Below are 19,419 nucleotides of genomic sequence, written 5' to 3'. Positions count from 1 at the left end.
ACAAACTGCCATTTGGTCGCTCGTTGTGGCGGCACACTGACTGTAACAGTCCTATCGGCGAGGAACTCGAACCAAGATGCCATACAGGCGTAATGTCTCTAATTACTTTTTTAGCAATTGGGATGGAAATATTTGTATTTCAAAGCATATTAATAAATATGACGCAGACAAAAACTATATGGGTGTGGTGTTCCAGTAAAAACCTGAATTCTTTTTGAAAGAGACTTGTTTCTCGGGGTGTACAAGACACTGAGTATTTGGGGTGGAATGCCCCGCAGCCAGTTGAAAAACTGAAACCAAATGGTGAACATTGTGGGCGTTTTGGGCTGGAAAAAATGCGCTTTTTACACGCAATGACTGTTTGATTTTCAAAAGTTTACAGTATATTACATTTAATGAAGCGTTTAGACGGAATGAATGTGATTTTCGTGAATTTAGAGAGAAAAAAAACGATGTAAACATAGTGCAAATAAATAAAAACCAAGTATATGGAAAATAAATGATTAAGTACATATTTAAAAAAAAATATTATTTTATCAGACATTATCGTTTAATTTATTTTAATAGGGAGTACTTTCGTTTTTAATTTGTGTCACACTCGTTAGGACTTAAGAAAAAGTTGTGTCTGTTGTCAACTGCTCATGGCTGGGAAATTTGTTTCGATACGTATTTTTGTGCTGTCCTTTATTTATTTGTATTTATCACTTTATCTGCTTCATACTACGAAATAAATATGTTTTAAAACTAGCTTGGACATCCTTTGAAATCAGGGGGGGGATAATTGTCTAATTGTCTCACTGAGTTTCAGTTTCCACCGATGAGGGCAAACTATACTACTCCCATGATGCACTATAACGGAAATTGATTTGTTGACCAAAGATGGCGGTAGCAACAAGCTGAGTGTGTCAACTTGTCAGTAGATTTGGTTGTTTGTTTACGTTTATTCAAACTATAGTAAAACCATGGCGTGGTCTGCACAGCAGAAGAAACTGGAGGCTAAGTCAAAGGGAATTGAATCTATGAATTCAACGAGATTTAGTGCATGGACGCCAATGAATCACCCCAAAGCAAACGAAAAGGTCAGTCTCATGACAGTCAATTTAGTGTTGAGTGCCAATGGGTCCGCGTAACTGTAGTTCTGTGGCTCATAAATTCATCGCAGTTTTTTTGTTTATCGTCTTTAGGGTTATTTCGTCTGTCTGTGTTATCTAGCGATACACCGATAGGCGAAGCCTGTATATACAGACCCGATATCGAAAAACGCCGCGACTTGCAGCAGTTTTAGCAGAGACATAAGCTATTCCGAGCTGCTAAACCTGCAACAAGCCGCGGACATGGTCAGTGATAGATGTAACAAGCCGGTAGGCTGGTTGGCGATCCGCTCCGCTCAGAAACAAGCAATATGTTTTTGGCTGTTTCCATGGTGACATAAACGTGAAGCTAACGTCGGTTTATAACTAATAATGAAGTTCGCAAACACCATTCAGTCTTTAGAAGTCACTTAGTTTATTACTAGGACCACAGTCACTCTACTAGTAGAGTGACTGTGCTAGGACGTATTCTGCTGTTGCATTTATTATTTCCAACCGTTTTGCGATAGGATTTTCTAGAATGAAGCGTTTCCTGTAAATGCTGGAAAGGAAATAATGAAATAACGAAACGATAAATATTTACCTAAAGTACAGTGCTTTGACTTTCATAATAATATACTAAATAATGCAAAACACTAGTCACGGTGAGTTATTTAAACATACGACTCATAATCGGAAAATATGACCACAGTCCAGAATTTCAGACGGATATTAAGCAACCTAAGAGCATATCAGAAACATTTACCCTAAAATATAAAAAAGAACTGCAGTCCAAAGTCAAGAATGCCAGCAAATAAAGGACTCTGTCCCGCAAAAAACTATACCACGCTTGTCAAATCTGGGTCAAATATACAGTACGCTACTATCTTGCCACAGATTGTTTAGTAGTGGAGTGTTCGGTGACCATTGAATTAGCCCGTTATACATATTTTATGTGTATTAATTTATTCATCAATTTTCGTGACTGACAGTACTGCCCAAATTTTAGTCAAAAAAAACGCAACTGGTGAAACGGAAGAGCATCGCCAGGCGATGGACACGGGGCTCGACCGCATAGAGGTCAAAATACGTGTTCTATTTTTACGCGTTAAGTTTAGCTCTTCCGCAGGGTTCTCCACGGTTTGAAAATTAAACAGGGCGCGCCAATGTGAAGTGGGCGTGGCACATTTGTAACATGCATCATTGGCAAGGATGTTGAAAAATAGAAACCAAAAAATCTATTAATCTACATATTATTACATATGCATAATATATATTTATTATTACAAAATGAATAGGAATTTTGAAGAGCTATTATTAAGTAAACGTCAGCACGTACAATCAGCTGATTTTAGCTGCACGATTCCTCAAGCGGCAACATCAGTTGTTTACAAGTAATGATCGCGTCCAGAAAAAAACGTAACAAGTTTGTTAATTTATTTTCCCAAATAGATACATACATGCTTTATTTAATTATTAGCAAAAATTTATATTGATGATTTATATTTATTTGGACGAAGCAAAATAAAATATATGTCGCACAAACATTCGTAATTGGTTCATTAAAAAACTTACATGAATGGCACCAAAAACCAAGGTGATCAAACGAAATAAAATATACACAATAGAAGATTTTCGATCTGCAGTTAACAGTTACTATCAAAAATAATAGAATTAGGTATAAAAAGACAAAATACATATTTAAAAGAATAGTTTCCATTCGAATCGAAAGTTTGTTGATGTCTGCTTCGTTGAAAACAGCTATGACCCGGAAACAGTTCATTTTACTGTGTGCACCCTGATACTATGTAACGATGCTTTTGATTGGCCAAAGCCACGCATTGACGCGAAAAACAACCAATCAGAATATTTGTTCCAAAAGAACACAAGTAAATTTATTTCTTCCTCTTATGATGCGAGTTGAAAGCATGGCCGTTTTACCGGGGTTTTTAAATTGTGATTTAAAGAAAATTCAACTTTAAATAGTTTCATTTAAATGTAAACATTTACATGTTCAAGCAAGCATTCGTGTGGACTTCTTGGTGATCAGCAATGTCTGTGATGGTACGTCGGCTGCGCTGGTCGTTTACCGATCATGCAAGTGCATAGCTGCCCGGTTGCTGCCTTTGTTCCACTCGGCGGTGACGATGTTGCCGCTACCTAGTCACGGCGTGAACTTGGGTTTAACCATAGACCTTATGTTTAACGAATGGTTTTACCGATAACGATTTTATATATTTGACGTCACCCTGGCAGTAAAAATATGGGTACGGTAATGCACTTTTCTGGGCCACATGTTCATTTTTAATCGTGTTGAAAAAACTTGTAACTTTTTGTTTGGTGGTGTTATCACCTCACGGTGACCTGCTACGATAACAAACCGGAATTTTCACAGTTGCACCTTAAAACAATGAACCAGTTACCCTGAGCACGATGAATCATCTGCGGAAGACAATGAGTGTTGGCCTGTTTTGTAAACAATTCTTTGTATGGGACCATGCAGGGCGCACAGGAAATATAACAGGGCGCTGACAATTTAAACAGGGCGCCAATTTCAGATAACAGGGCGCGGCGCCCTGTAAAAACCCCTCGTGGAGAACCCTGCTTCCGTTTCACTCCCTCCGGAATGTTTTACTTTCGCAACCACAAAAAAAAAAAACACAAGAATTAGTAGAAATGTTCCTGTTTTGGGCGGATTATTGATAGAGAATAATGTCTTTATTACAAAAATGCTGAAAACCGTGAATTTCTGCCTTAGTGCGAACTTGGCAAATTTGGTTGCACAACTTTCCTTTATCATATACACCCAGCAACACCGATGCCAGCTGACTGTGTACAAAACTGGTAGGAGGTAATACATTTGGCGAAAGTAGTTAAAAGCCGTTGCTGGTGAAAAGTTACCTCAACTTTGAGGTCAAATTTCTCAGTAATGAAAAAAGATATAAAAATTCAATTAATAACTTTGTGCCCACACTCAAGCTGAGTAGAATGAGCTATGTCTGAAGTGTTTTATCCCAAATTTGTAGGAGGAGATACATTTGGCGCGAAGCTATCCAAAAATTAGTTTTTTGGCTCAACGGTGGGCCAAAAAAAAATTTTCAGATGTTTCCTAATAACTAGGGTGAAGGTGTGACCTACCTGCCAAGTTTGAAAGAAATCCGCCATGCCAAAAAAATCACAGAAAAAATCATTTGTGAAAACGAACAAAACGACAAAAGTGATTATAAGGGCAATCCTAACGGAGCAGATCGCCAATACTTGTATTACAAGCTTTTGGTTTGTTGTCGTTGGTAGGGTTCATCGTCTGCCCGTCTCAATATATGCGATAAAGAACTCGTCGACTGTTGAAAGATTGATAGTTGAGAATAAAAAAACTACCACAAAACTAAAAGCTACAGAACTGCAGCAAGGACCACAAAAGTCTCATCTAGGAAAATAATTTAAAACGCGGATACCAGTTCAATCACGTCATTTCACTGGGACAGTGTGTAACTATTTAAATAATTAACTCTATAGTTATTTTGTCTAGACTCCTTTTCCATTATTGTAGACAGAAATATAGTAAACATATTCAACTATATCTTGACTGACTGGCAATGGTGAACATAATTTAATTTAACAACAAAATCTCAGATCTTCTTAATATTTACAGTTTTTTAATGCTTTTATTTGTACAGTGTTTTTAGCTGTGTTTAGAAAGTAGCATGCAAGGGATGTCCAGTTGTCCAGTTTTCTTCAGGGTCAGTTGACTGAGTTCCCATACATAGCCTGTGGTTGAGTTGACCCCACTTAGTTAGTGTTATCCTAGACCTTTTAAAAATGGCAGTTTTACTGTGCTTGGCTACTGAGCATCCAAGAAACAATGAAGAGTTGATATTTTGATTTAATTAAAATTATATAGTATATTATGCAAATTAGCCCCATGCCTGACATTTATAAGGTGTAACACTGTGACTATATACAATGTATGACATACTGTAAAATACTTTATTTTCACTTGGAATTAATTTTCGCTTTTTTTGCTGAAGGAATGATTCAGTGAAAATAAAATCCAGCGAATATACCTTTTTTTCTATATTTTACATTCAACTCGTCATAAATCAGTGAAAATAAATTCCATACAAAACACCCAAAAAGTCTTTTTAGCGAAAATTAATTCTAGCTAAAATAAAGTATTTTACAGTATTATCTAAATCTAAAGATTGTCCAAATATACCAAACTACTAATGGTAGTTTTCAAGGGCCATTCAAGACTGAATAGGAGTGGATATAAAAAATACTAATAATCAAAATTCTGGTTGAATAATTGTGAATTAAAACAATTTAGTTTGTATATAGCTCCTCTGACCACACCAACCCTCCTGAAACTAATGCTGACAGAATCCTTCTTAAAGTTTGTATTATTGGCAAAACATAGTCTAACATATTGCGCTGTTTATCAACTGGGATGAATAAATTCTGTATTGGGTGTCCCTGGTGTGTGTGTTTAATACAACGTAGCAAACAGAATTTTGCCAACAATGCAACCTTAAAATGAACTATTTTTATTTATTCTGCATGTCTAGGTATTTGAAGAGAGAAGAGATTTAGTTGGAAAATGGGTAGGTACAAGTATATGATAATGTATGTGTGTAAACAAGCCACATGGCAACTGATTACTGTAATGTAATCTGATTTATATGTACATCTACAGTATTGCTTTAATGCAACCTGTCACGATTTTCACATCACACATCAATCATGTTTTGATCACATAACTATGTATTTCACATCACACATCAATCACATTTGGGTTGTGGAATTATGCCTTTCCACCTCGTTCGGGTTGCATATTTGTGTCTCGTATTTTAATCGTTCTGAATATACACTAAAAAAAACATAAACATCGCTGATGGTCATTATCTAATAAAAAATATAATCACTATGACTGATCTAGTCTATTCGATCGAAAATTTGATGTTGTAATATGAACCACAAAATGCGATAGTAGGGCGATGCGCTTACATGTATGTGAAACAGATTGGGCGAAAGTCATATATGGGTATGGTAAATTAGTCACATGGCAACTATACTGTTATACTATTTGTACAAGTATACATGTATATACAACACCAAGATTGTCATAAGATATATTCTATTATAAGAGAACCATTAGAAGTGCATATAAATTCAGTTTAGTATTGTAATTTAGATATCAGACCTTAATTTTGTTCTAGATTAGGCATGTTGAACAACAAATATCTGTGATATCAAAATATACTGAGTGATTTTAACGTAATCTGCATTGGTTTTAATTTTGTTGGTAATGTGTACAAAAGTATACATGGGACAAAACAAAATCATCTTTTCTGAGTTGGTCCTCGAGTATACATGTAATCTCATCCCTTACTTTTCCCTTACGTGTTCATGCCTCCGGGCTTATGATCAGGGAAGTACGGTATACTGTGAAGATTCAGATCAGTCCAGTGTAAGTGATGAGAGTATATGGTCGACGATGCCCCTTGTTCGGATGGTAGTTTTATTTCAAATTATTTAGTACACGGAAGTCTGTGAACAATCTGCTTGGTGTTTCTGTGACAAGTCATATATGGGTACACTAGCCACATGCCGACTATACTGTTATACTATTAATTTGTATACAAGTATACATGTATATACAACACCAAGATTGTCATAAGATATTATAAGAGAATCATTAGAAGTGCATATAAAATCAAATTACTATTGTAATTTAGAAATCAGACCTTAATTTTGTTCTAGATTAGGCATGTTGAACAACAAATATCTGTGATATCAAAATATACTGAGTGATTTTAACGTAATCTGCATTGGTTTTAATTTTGTTGGTAATGTATAGGAAGTATACATTGGAACAAGTTTCAAATATAAACTACAGTGCAGTAAGATCTTCTTGAATTGATTTCAGTGTAAAAACAGCATGGTTTTTTGTTTTTTTTTAAGTTTATTAGTAATTTGTTGAAAAACAAACATTTTCATGGTGATAGCAGATCATTGTTGAGTTTACCTGTTTATGCTATTTACAATAACAAAAACATAATCTTGAAACGATGTCAGTGACTACGAAAAAACTTGAATTGTTCTCTAATGTAGGCACCAGGAAAGATTGTGCTAAATGGAAAGATTGTTTTGAAATTTGAGTACCAGTACTAACGATATATTGAATCATTAAAATATGACTTTTTTTTTATCCTAGGCACACCTCTAATTTATTATAGCTCAAAAGAGCAAATATTGTAAAAAGTTTAGAATTTATGGATTTAGCAATTATACATGCTATACAGATACTTTTACATTCTTACTCAGTTATTTTTGTTTATCATTATCTGTTCTCACTCAGTACGACAAATGGGGTGACAGTCAGCGCAAACGTGTGTTACAAGACATCATTTTGAAAAGCAGTAAAAGCCAATTAGAATTCTGTATGAAAGTAACCGGACAGGTTCTGCCAATTGACAGTCAGGATTTCAGTGGAACATTACCGCGATGTCTCGCCATTTACATCTTCACTTTTCTGGATCCCCGGAGTTTGTGTCGATGTGCTCAGGTGAGTGAAAGTACTCGGTATGTTTTTATAAACGCACAGGGTTTGCGCTAATGTCTCGACAAGTCCTACTTATAGAAATTGAAATTTGACCCTGGATAACTTTATTAGAGATTGGACCCCAGCTTGCCTGAAAAAATGGGTCCCTCCATAATTGGAGTCCGGAAAGCAAAATATGGGGTTAACGCAATCCCTGGAGGCAGGCCTAGTGAGGGGTGGGCAATTTTGTTAAGTTTAAATTTGGACAAAGTGCCGTGATTGTGACAATCTGTTTGCATTGACTATAGATAAATCCGATGAAAATTACATTTATTGTGAAGTTTTAATCACTTTTAATTTCTGTCTCAAAATGACTATTTTGAACTGTGGGCGTTAATCTGTGATTCAGCCAATGACGGAGAGAAGTAAGCAAATAACACCGAATAAACGGCAAGGTAAAGACTATGTCTAATTATAGTAAACACGTACTGCGTGCGTGACTCGAACCGGCGCTCGCGTACGGCACCTAATCGCCTAGCTTCACGCCACTACACGTCTTCCCCTCGGCCACTGGGCATCCCCAAAAAAGGATGCTTAATAACCGAGCTTATTACGTGCAGAGAACATGAAACCCGTCCACGCGATCCGCGCCACACAGCGTAGCCAGAATGCGGCAAAGGCCTTCAGAGATGGCTGTAGTAGGATGGTGAAAGTAATGGTACAGCATTGTAACAGTGAATAAGTACTGAGAAATAATCCTAAACTCATAGTTGCTGTCGACATAGGAAGTAAAGTAAGCAAATAACACCGAATAAACGGCCAGGTAAAGACTATGTCTAATTATAGTAAACACGTACTGCGTGCGTGACTCGAACCGGCGCTCGCGTACGGCACCTAATCGCCTAGCTTCACGCCACTACACGTCTTCCCCTCGGCCACCGGGCATCCCCAAAAAAGGATGTGTGGCGCGGATCGCGTGGACGGGTTTCATGTTCTCTGCACGTAATAAGCTCGGTTATTAAGCATCCTTTTTTGGGGATGCCCGGTGGCCGAGGGGAAGACGTGTAGTGGCGTGAAGCTAGGCGATTAGGTGCCGTACGCGAGCGCCGGTTCGAGTCATGCATGCAGTACGTGTTTACTATAATTAGGCATAGTCTTTACCTTGCCGTTTATTCGGTGTTATTTGCTTACTTTACTTCCTATGTCGACAGCAACTATGAGTTTAATGACGGAGAGAGAAATCTAGGTCAGGGGAAGCCCCATGACCTCAAGATTTTCCTTTTATGTCACGAATCACGTGACCGAGGTAATGAGGCGATGCCATATTGGCTCCCCAATCAGTCTCGTTTTTCTCCGCATCGAGTGAGGTGCCCGATAAAAAAGGTGCGATCAGCTCATCAGATTTTTTCCTGTCCGAGTTTTCAGTCTGACTAGCTGTCACCTGATTTTACTTGCATATTTACAATTCCAATTTGTCAATGATTGATCACTTTGGTTTTTCACCCCCGTCCTAGAACTGTTTGGAAACCAGCTAGTTTTACATGCGATTCAAATAAAGCTTTAAAATAAAACCATTGTTATTGGTCGTACAATGTCCTGGTGATGTCCATATTCACAACTTAACAACAAAGACATCGTTATCTGAACATAACATATGGATACTTTCACATCAGCGATTCGCAAGTAATTTTCGTTTTTGTCTTCTAGGTGTCTTGGTATTGGAAGTATCTCACGGAACTGGACCAGGTGTGGATGCCAAAATGTCTTAAATTAGGATGGTATTTGACATTCAGTCCAAGTCCTTATGAAACTGGTATTTGGAAGAGACTGTACCTTGAAAATGTTAGGGAGATAAATTTACTAGGTCCAAAGGTAAAGTTTTTTTTTGGACTCCTAACCTACTGCATTTGCTCTATTAGAAGCGGATCTCTAATAGAGACGCACATAAACTAAAAATTGAATGTATTGTATTCATTGTTATTCAAATATGATTTATTATTACCGTAAAATCTGCATTCGAAGCTTCATTCCTAATAGAAGTCTCACCCATCATTTTTGAACAACTGAGAATTTCACAATTTCTCATATGTGCAGATGCTCTCATAGAAGCCATATCCCCTCTGTTACATTGTACCATTTTAATAGATTTTACAGTGCTGTAAATACACCTGTGTCATTTACATAAGTGCATACACTATTGATAAAACAAATACATTTTGATCATCTGAATCTCATCACTGGAAATGTCCTGCTTCACTCAGTCACTTTCCTCATTTACATGTACTTGAAAGCCAGGTGATGACATGTTGCCATTCACATGATGTTCAATTGTTATGTCATCCTTGGGTAAGAATTCTGCTGATGTAACATTGTGTATATAACTACAGAACTTGAACTTTGTTTTATTCATGGGGAACACAATTTTAAACCCAAAATTCAAAAAAAATGATATTATATGTGCTCAGACTCATTGAAAATATGAAGTAACTATCTCATTGTTAATGTATTCAAGTAGAGCATATATTGGCCTACCTAAGTGGCCCTGAATTGTGAACCCTGGTAATGTTTCGTGATCAATTAGATATGCACTTGTTTCTCCTATCCTTTCCTATTAGTCTTTCACAACAACAATCAGTGGTAAGAATCATTTACACATTGTCTGTTGAAAACCTTCACAGACAAAAAACAAAGAGTCCGCAGGCAATGTATTAATGCTTTGAACTACATGTACATAATTCATCCAAACATTCTTAGTGCAATTTTTTTTTTTTTATTTTTATGTATTTTTCTCTTATTTGTTAATTTTAATGTACAATAATATATTATGTATAATTTCTCATGGGATTCAGGACTTGATAACATTTTCAAATAGATATGAACTTTATATTTTGTAAAAAGTGACGAACTTACTTTTCAGAGGGTGTCATCTTTTCTGGCTAACTACATTACCCTGTTAGCATCTTGACTTATTGCTGTATACAATAGTAGAATTATTTTCATAGGGGTAGACACTAATTTGTTTGTAACTGCTTTTGGCCAAATCTGACGGAAGTGTGTCAATCTTCAAATGTTGTTTTTATTCCCCATGAATAAACTGAAAGAAAAGATTAATAAATTAATTTGATTTTGATTGAACAGAAGAAAAGCAGATCTCCGCAGGCGGGCGGGTCGCATATGACAAATGGACATACCACAATGAATGGTAAAGAGAAAAGAGTTGAGTTTGAAAGGACAACCAAGAAACCACCAAGAGGGAAAACGAAAACAGGGCCCCCTCTAGAGTTACCACCGTGGAGAGGATCTGATCCTGTAGTTAAAGATACTGTTCGATATAACTATCTTGATAACGATGATGAGGTTCTAAAATCAAGGTAAATAAAATACCCCCCCCCTACCAATGTCTGATTCCTGCTGTAAATTTTTGAACATTTCACTTTTCTGCAGCTGTTATTTAGAACAGACTGAATTTAGTTGCTTAGTAATTTACTATATTTTTGACTCCCATGTGCGAAGCACAAAATGGGAGTCTTTGCAGTTAGTGTGTCTGTATGTGTGTATGTGTGTATGTGTGTATGTGTGTATGTGTGTGTGTATGTGTGTATGTGTGTCCGACTGTTCCACTGCTATCTCAAGAACCATACATCGGTTTTTGATGAAACTTGGTGCATAGATGCTCTGGGCCAATGCGCAGATTTGATTAGGTTTTGGTAAAAATCCATGCTCGTTAATTACCTAATTTGCATGATAATTAGCTATTTTTTAGCTGTTCTATGACTGTTCCACTGATATCTAAAGAACCACTCATTGGATTTTGATGAAACTTGGTACATAGATGCTCTGAACATATGCGCAGATTTGATTAATTTTTGGTAAAAATCCGTGCATATTAATTACCTAATTTGCATGATAATTAGCTATTTTTTAGTGGTTCCATGACTGTACCACTGATATCTAAACAACCACTCATTGGATTTTGATGAAACTTGGTACATAGATGCTCTGAACTAATGCTAGGTTTTGATTAGTTTTTGGTAATAATCCGTGGATACTAATTACCTAATTTGCATAATGATTAGTCAATTTTCGGTTTTTCCACTGATATCTCAAGTACTAATCATCACATTTCAATGAAACTTGGTACATAGATGTCATACGACACTGCACAGACCTGATAGTTTTTATGGTAATATCAGTACATATTAATTACCTAATTTGCATAATTAATTAATTTTCAGCATTTGATATAAGTAGTTAGCATTACATTTCAATGAAACTTGGTACTTACATACTCAAGGACTATGCAGAGAATGATTGTTTTCGATAAATATTTGTGCATATTAATCACCTAATTTGCATAATTAGTTAATTTTCAGCTTTTCCACAGGTATCTCAAGTACTAATCATCGCATTTCAATGAAACTTGGTACATAGATCCTTTAGGACTATGCAGAGACCTGATTAGTTTTAGGGTAAATAATTGTGCATATTAATTACCTAATTTGCATAATTAATTTTCAGCTTTTCTACTGATATCTAAAGTACTAATCATCACATTTCAATGAATCTAGAATTATGCAGACCCAATTAGTTTCCGGTAAATATTTGTGCATATTAATCACCTAATTTGCATAATTAACCAACTTTCACACTGATATCTCAGGTACTATACATCACATATCAATGAATGTACATGGATGCTGTAGGACAATAGACAGACCTGAATAATTGTGGGTTAAAATCTGTACATATTAATTACCTAATTTGCATAATTAACCAATTTTAAGCTTTCACACTGATATCTAAAGCACCGTAAAAACTCCAAAATTTCGACCGGTTTTAAATAATTGGTGTTAGAAATGTGACGTGTTTTTAGAGTCAAAATTAAGGTGCATTTTCGGACGGTCGAATTTTTCAGAATAGAAATCAGCAAATGAAAAAATGGAGATGATAGACAGTGTGCTTCATTAGTTTTTAAAAAATGCAATGTCCGTCAATTGACGTAAACTTCCTCATGTTTCACGGTAAAAGCAAAGGTCGTGGCCGAGTTGTAACTCAAAATCTAAACAAAGTCATCAATCAGTGAGTATTATGACAAGCAAAACAAAACATCAAGACGCGGAGAAGAGGTCAGCACAAAACTAATAGGTCAAAAGACAAAGCTGTCTCGCACTACCTAGGAAAACTTGCGAATGTTCGAAGTACAGGTACCCATTGGACAAAAGATACATGGAAGTTTAGCAAACTATCTCCCCGACCCAGTGCAATGTATCCGGTTAGAATCAAAGCTCACGTGTCCCTTATTTGAGGGACCAAATTCTGCCGTAAATTCGCCCTTGGATTAAAAAATAAAATGGGATTTAAGAAAATAAAATGGGACTTTTAAGGTGTATTTTGGCGTCATTTTTTGGACATTTCAATCAATCCTGCCGGCTAAAATAGAGTAAGTTTTACCGTGGTCATTGACGTCTGTCTATTCAAGAGTACCGTTAAAGTCCTATTATAAACCGCGGTTTATATTACAATGTATCAATTTAAAAATTGGGATCAATAGCTCAAGTTCGGGGTGCGGTTTCTATTACGTACATATTGCAATCACTAAATGGGCGTGGTCATTTTTTGTCCACAACACATGCACAAAACAAACAATACACCGTACAATCTCTTGAATAGGCGTCGGGGAAGAGTGAAAGGCCTTATTTTGGTTCTAAAATAGGCGTTACGAAATGTTGAAAAATTACAATAAAAAAAAAATTCTACATGATACAAAAAATACTCAGTATTTTTAATGTAATATGCATTTATTTTTTTTAATTTTCTTGGTAACGAAAAGTATATTCTAACAGAAGTTTCAAATAAAAACACGAATGCACTGCTTAGTAGCAAATGATCACATAACGGTAGCTCGATCCGGCCATGCTGCTGGTCTCAAGTGAATAACTTACTTGTTTTCGAAGTGTTGATATTGGTGATTATTATTTAGTAGTGATTATAATAACGCACGAAAAATAAATTCGTTGAATTGTTATAAAATGCAAGTAAAATTCAACTTAGTTTCCCCGTAAGCGAATGATTTCAGTCACATGTAAACAGCCGATACGATATCCGCCATGCTTTTGAATGCTCACGTGACGTATTATTGACCGGATAGGTCAAGTCGCTAATTAACCAATCAAAATGCTGGATGGTGCCCACGTGTCTAAATTACATAGCTCATTTAAATATGTTAATGACAGTTCAGCGACCTCATGGTGAACGCAACACGGAAGAGATTTACCGATAATGTAGTGCGATCTTTTTCCTTTGATTTCCATGGGAAAACGGCATGATTTTTTTTTAAATCAAGAAATTATTTGTTTTCGAAAGATAAATTATTCTTCAATGCTCAGTTTAACACTTTTACGGTGATAAAAGCTCATTGTCTAAAACTTACGAAACACAGACGTATTCAGAAAGAGTATTGACAGAGGTCGCCGCCAGAACAAAAGCAGTTTCATTGCCTGTCTGACATCTTATCACCGCTGAACAATAAATAGGTGTGAATATTTTTAGGCGTGTTGTCGAAACAAAGAATAGAATTAGGAACAATGCCGTTTTGGAACAGCTGGTTGAAACAATGAAGACAGTCACGGTCTTGTTGAATTGGGGGTGCGGTTAGTAATAGGTACTTTTCAAGTTTTCAATTTTTGTTAAGAACTCTTTAACCCCGAAGCCGGAATTGGGGGTGCGGTTACTATTACGTATGCGGTTTATATTAGGACTTTAACGGTACACGTGTATGATTTTTATCGTGACTAGCGTGAGCGGGTAAGCTTCCTTTCGAGAATGAGCTGTTATCACTGTGAACAATGTTAAATTATTCTTCAGATGACCAGTTTATTTTTTAAAAACAACTAATTTTTTTATTTAAAAAAAATCATGCCGTTTTCGCATCAAAATCCAAGCCAAAATATCGTACTACAACACCAATCTCTTCCGCATTGCGTTCAATAACATTAACATATTTAAATAAGCTATGGTAATTTGAACACGTTGGCATCATCCAGCTTTTTGATTGGTTAATTAGCGATTTGACCTATTTGACCTAAGAGAACATGGCGGATATCCTACAGCATCAAACGTTTATACGAGACCGGAATCATTCGCTTACGATGAAACTAAGTTGACTTTTATTTGTATTTCATAACCATTCAACAAATTTATTTTGTGTACATTATTATAATCACTACTGAGTACAGTAATAATCAACAATTCAGAAACACAGCATGCCGAGATTTTTGTGTTCGTTTTTATTTGAAACTTCGTTTATTTAGAATATATTTTCGTTACCAATAAAATAAAAATCTCTCAGTCAATCAGAAACCCGGATTCATGCCTTCGAGGAAGGTCCCGTTTGAACGCTCACATCGTTTTTTTTTTCGTTTGGGGGAAAACTAAAACTGGTCGCAATTTTCGAATAAGAATGAGTCGGCAATTCTTAGTGGAGTCGAAAATTTGGAGGTAAATAAAACACCGAACCCCGGCAAATAAATAGGCGGCCGAATTTTTAGAGGGGTCGAGATTTTGGAGTTTTCACGGTACTAATTATTCCATTTCAATGAAACTTAGTACAAAGATGCTCTAGGACAATGTACAAACCTAATTAGTTTGGGGTAAAAATCTGTTCATATTAATTCCCTAATAAGCATAATAATTCATAATTTTTTTGGTTCTAATCACATTTCAATTAAACTTGGAGACATAGATTTTCTGTTACATTGCGCAGACCTCATTAGTTTTACACTCAAATCTGGTCATATTAATTTTCTGATTTGCATAATTAGTTTTCAGCTAAGTAATTTCGAATTATATTTAATGTGTCTCCAATACTCTCAGCACATGGGAGTTCTTTCTAAGCTTTCTTTGATTATGATATTGTAAGTCCATTATACTTATTTTTTCATAATTATCTATTTTATGTTTTGCATACATTTGTATTAGTATTTTTTGTCTGATTTTTTGTATGTATTTTCCTTTCACCAGAAATCAGCGAATACTGAAAGGAAATTCAACCTCTGACCTCACTGATGGCATTGATGATACACAAAAGAAGAAGTTCTCATCCACATTAACCAATTATAAACTTAAAAAAGCAAACTCAGCTTCTGTAAGTTTCCATCAAAAATATCCCAGCACTTATAATAATTCAAAATTTTACGAAGTGGCACTTAAATCCTGGGACTGGGCAATACAGTAAAACACAGGGAAATTTTGTTGCTGTGCATTTTCTTTCTAAAAACACTCGCCATTTTTTTTATTGCTTAATCATTCCTTATTTGGAATATTTAATATCCTTATAAGGTAAGATGGTTATATAATGTAGTCCCAAACATGGAAATATAGTTTGTGTTTCATACATCCTATACTCCTTTAGTACTTGGATTTATCACAAATATTAATATCACATAAAAAAATGTCAGGATAGAAAAAAGCACCATTAAATGACTAGTGATTTGTTTTGTTAAATTAATAATTTCCAGAATATCAACCAGAAGAATCAGCGACCGGGATGGGCGCAGCACCAAGATGGAGATCCATTTGTTAACATGTCCCTCAACTTTGACATCTCCAGTTCTATGAAGAGGCCATCACCTGTACAAAAAACAAGTACACCGACACAAAGTCATACGACAAAAAGAGATATAACCTGTAAGTTAGTATTAAAATACAATAAGACTTACTTGAGTGGAATTTCGTCCAAGGTGGAATTGTAAATATAAATAATGATATAAAATAGAGCAAGATAGAATATTTCATAAATCTATCCACTATCTTCTCTAAAACCATTGAACCTTTACAATTGGTATTTATCCTGTATACATTTGTATTTTTGCAGCTCTATGGCTGATAATCTCCGAGTACTCTAAAATTTAAATGATTTTGAGAATAAGGCATAAAAAGTTCATTTCATAGCAGTTCCAATTCTCCAAATCTTAAAATTGCATTCCTAGATGATTCATTAAATGTTATTGCCTTTATCAGGTCTGGTAGAACTATCGTGTAAAACATTTTATGAGCCGTATTTGCATGAATTGTAATAAATATTTCACCTTTCCAGTTTTCTTGAATTCCGAAGCTGTATTTATAATGAATTACTGAATTAATCAGGTCACATGATCTGTTCCATGCCCTCACTCTTCCAATTTATTTCTCAACAGCTACAAAGCAGTTCCAGTCGCAACCATGGCGACAAGTGGATACCTACTTCTCCGATGACGATTAGTAGTTGTATAATTACAGTTGAGTGGTACAGCAGAAGAGTGTTTCTTATCTCTATAGCCCTGCTTATAAGTTGTCTTGTCATGCAAGCAATTCTGTCAGCCCATTCGGTGTCTGGATAACATTTCGCTGTACATTAACCAATTGTATTAAGTATTTTGAAAATTTTGAGTTTAATACTTTGATTATCAAGATGCATTGTAAATAGTTATGACTAGTCATATACTGGAAAACTGAGCTCACTTCACACCATTGTAATATTTTAAATCAAATAAGGGGTGTAATAAGAAATAAGTTGTTAATTTAATTATTCACTGGGTTTTAATTTTGCTTATTTTGCTGACTGGAAAATGCGCTACATTAAAACCCAGTGAATATGTAAAATTTAGCATAGAACACATTATCTAAATGATAAAACCGTGAATTTAAAACCCACTGAATATGCCTGAAATGATAAACCAGCGAAATTTAAACCCAGTGAAAATTAGTCATTTTACAGCATATAAAATGAATATATATTTATATTATTAGCTTGCAGATGAATTCTGAAACGTGATGACTCTGATTTGCTGCAGTCACTTATAGGTAATTTGGTGCTTGTCAGCGATATAATTACCAAACTCAAATTCATTCAAGTCCCAAGCCATGATAACAACACACGTTAAAAATGCAAAGGCTCATGGGTAGATGCTTGTTTGTAAACAATGACACGCTATGGCCATCTGACGCATGCGCAGGGGACGACTCTCTCGCTTTAACATTAGTCTCTCTACCTTAAAGACTCATTTCAGATAATCAAATTACCACATGTTAATGTCACAGCTGATGTGCTTGAAGTGAGCCCTCACATATCAGGTTTCAGAAAAATTGGTGTCACTGGAGGGTAGTAGTCACCATGAAACTGACATGCTAAGATATATATTTTATTATTTCTGAAATGTAATTATATTTTCTGTTGATTCATTCATATATAATTCTTTTGTTTAAATATAAATAATTTGGAGCATGAAATTGGAAATTTTGAACACAAGTTATTTTTTTTTCAAATCATGTAAAAATGGACAGTTTTTAAGACTTCATGCATTTTTGACAAAATATGAAATGTGCCAATTTTGATTTAACTTATACCCCATATATTATGTAAGTTATACTTAATCAAGTTTTTATAATGTTAGAATTTATTTGTAACAAGTATGTGATGTGATTTTTTAGCTGATTCGTATTCATAATGACATATTTTAATGCAAAGATCAGAAACAATGTAAATTAAGTTTGTACTGAGTAAATTGTGAATCTGCAAAAAATATCACTGTAAGAATGGTCACATAATACAGGTGATTCACCAGTACTCAGGTTGCTGCTACGTTATGCATTGGGACTGCCTAAAAGTGGTCACTATAGACAGATGATCTTTATATAGAGATTATCACTAATCAAGCATCGACATGTACTCCTACAGGAAACGATAATCAGTACATTTGTCAGATTTGATTACACATCACACAACTCTCTGGATTGAAAAATACTTGCATACCTTGTGCATAACTCTAGAAAAATCTTGTGTAGTTGGGATATTTTAGAAAACTTTGTAAATATTTTATAAATGAAAATAGTTGAAATTATTTATTTTTCATCTTAAACTTCATTAGATGTAAATATTATTTCTCCTTAATAATTATATATGAATAAAAAAAGATTACCAAGTACATTGATAAAGATATGTTTTATTATGTTTTAATAAAATCATAAAAGTACAAATCTAAAGTACAAGATATACCTGCTGCCCTCATAGTTCACTAACAGAAATGCAGAATGGTTAGATTTACATGCTGCCCTCGTATTTCACCAACAGAAATTCTGAATTACCAGATGTACTTGCTGCCTACTGAAATGCCACACACGGCTGTTATAACATTGCACAATTCTGAAATGACATGCAACTGGAAAGATTACAGTATTATTTAGTTGCCATAACAATAAAATGATGCACATTATTTCAAAAGATGCAAGGAACTGAGTAGGGTCTGTAAGAACCAGAACTTAAGAGTGTGAAGAATAAGTTTTAAATAGTTTATCCATACCCTGGCTTTTTTTAAATGGAATGTGCCTAAACACAGTGATGCGATTGATAGATTTGGCTGTGGTTGTCGCGCGTTTAAATTTCATCCAATTTATTCTACACACGTTGTATTCGTCGCTATGAGTCCCATATCGAACAAGACGAATTTATCTGCAGTGCGAGATTGGTAGTAAGCTTTTGTGTGCTTAAGTTTTAAGAGTGATAGATGAGACGTGTGATCGCTTTCCCCAAATGACATACCCTGCTTATTCACTAAACAAAAAAACAATAATTCCTCATTGAGTTGTCACATAATAATTATTGAAAGCATTCTTGTTTCTGTTATTAAGATTAAAAATCTACCCCAGAACTCTAATCTAATGGTCCATGCTTAAAATGCAATGCAATGATAATTCATTCAAAACTTGTTATTCCCCAAAATGTTGTTTCCATGGCAACTAGATAACAACTCTACCAAAATCAAAGATATTGAT

General features: G+C 35.2%; 1 protein-coding gene and 1 long non-coding RNA gene across 2 annotated transcripts in view; both read left to right on the top strand.

The window, feature by feature from the left end:
- LOC146734455 (uncharacterized) overlaps positions 1-19,419 on the top strand; it is a 396,802-nt gene that overhangs the window by 299,342 nt on the left and 78,041 nt on the right. The window lies entirely within an intron of this gene.
- Positions 858-18,572, top strand: LOC100370563 (F-box only protein 16-like). Its single transcript, XM_006819180.3, has 8 exons — positions 858-1,079; positions 5,636-5,671; positions 7,429-7,635; positions 9,319-9,483; positions 10,750-10,982; positions 15,631-15,754; positions 16,128-16,296; positions 16,806-18,572. The coding sequence occupies exons 1-8, from the start codon at positions 963-965 to the stop codon at positions 16,868-16,870; spliced, it is 1,116 nt and encodes a 371-aa protein (XP_006819243.2). The 5' UTR covers positions 858-962; the 3' UTR covers positions 16,871-18,572.

Source organism: Saccoglossus kowalevskii, chromosome 14, assembly GCF_978046115.1.
Source record: "Saccoglossus kowalevskii chromosome 14, keSacKowa6.1, whole genome shotgun sequence".
NCBI classification, from domain to species: Eukaryota; Metazoa; Hemichordata; class Enteropneusta; family Harrimaniidae; genus Saccoglossus; species Saccoglossus kowalevskii.
This window is presented reverse-complemented; position numbering and strand designations above follow the sequence as displayed.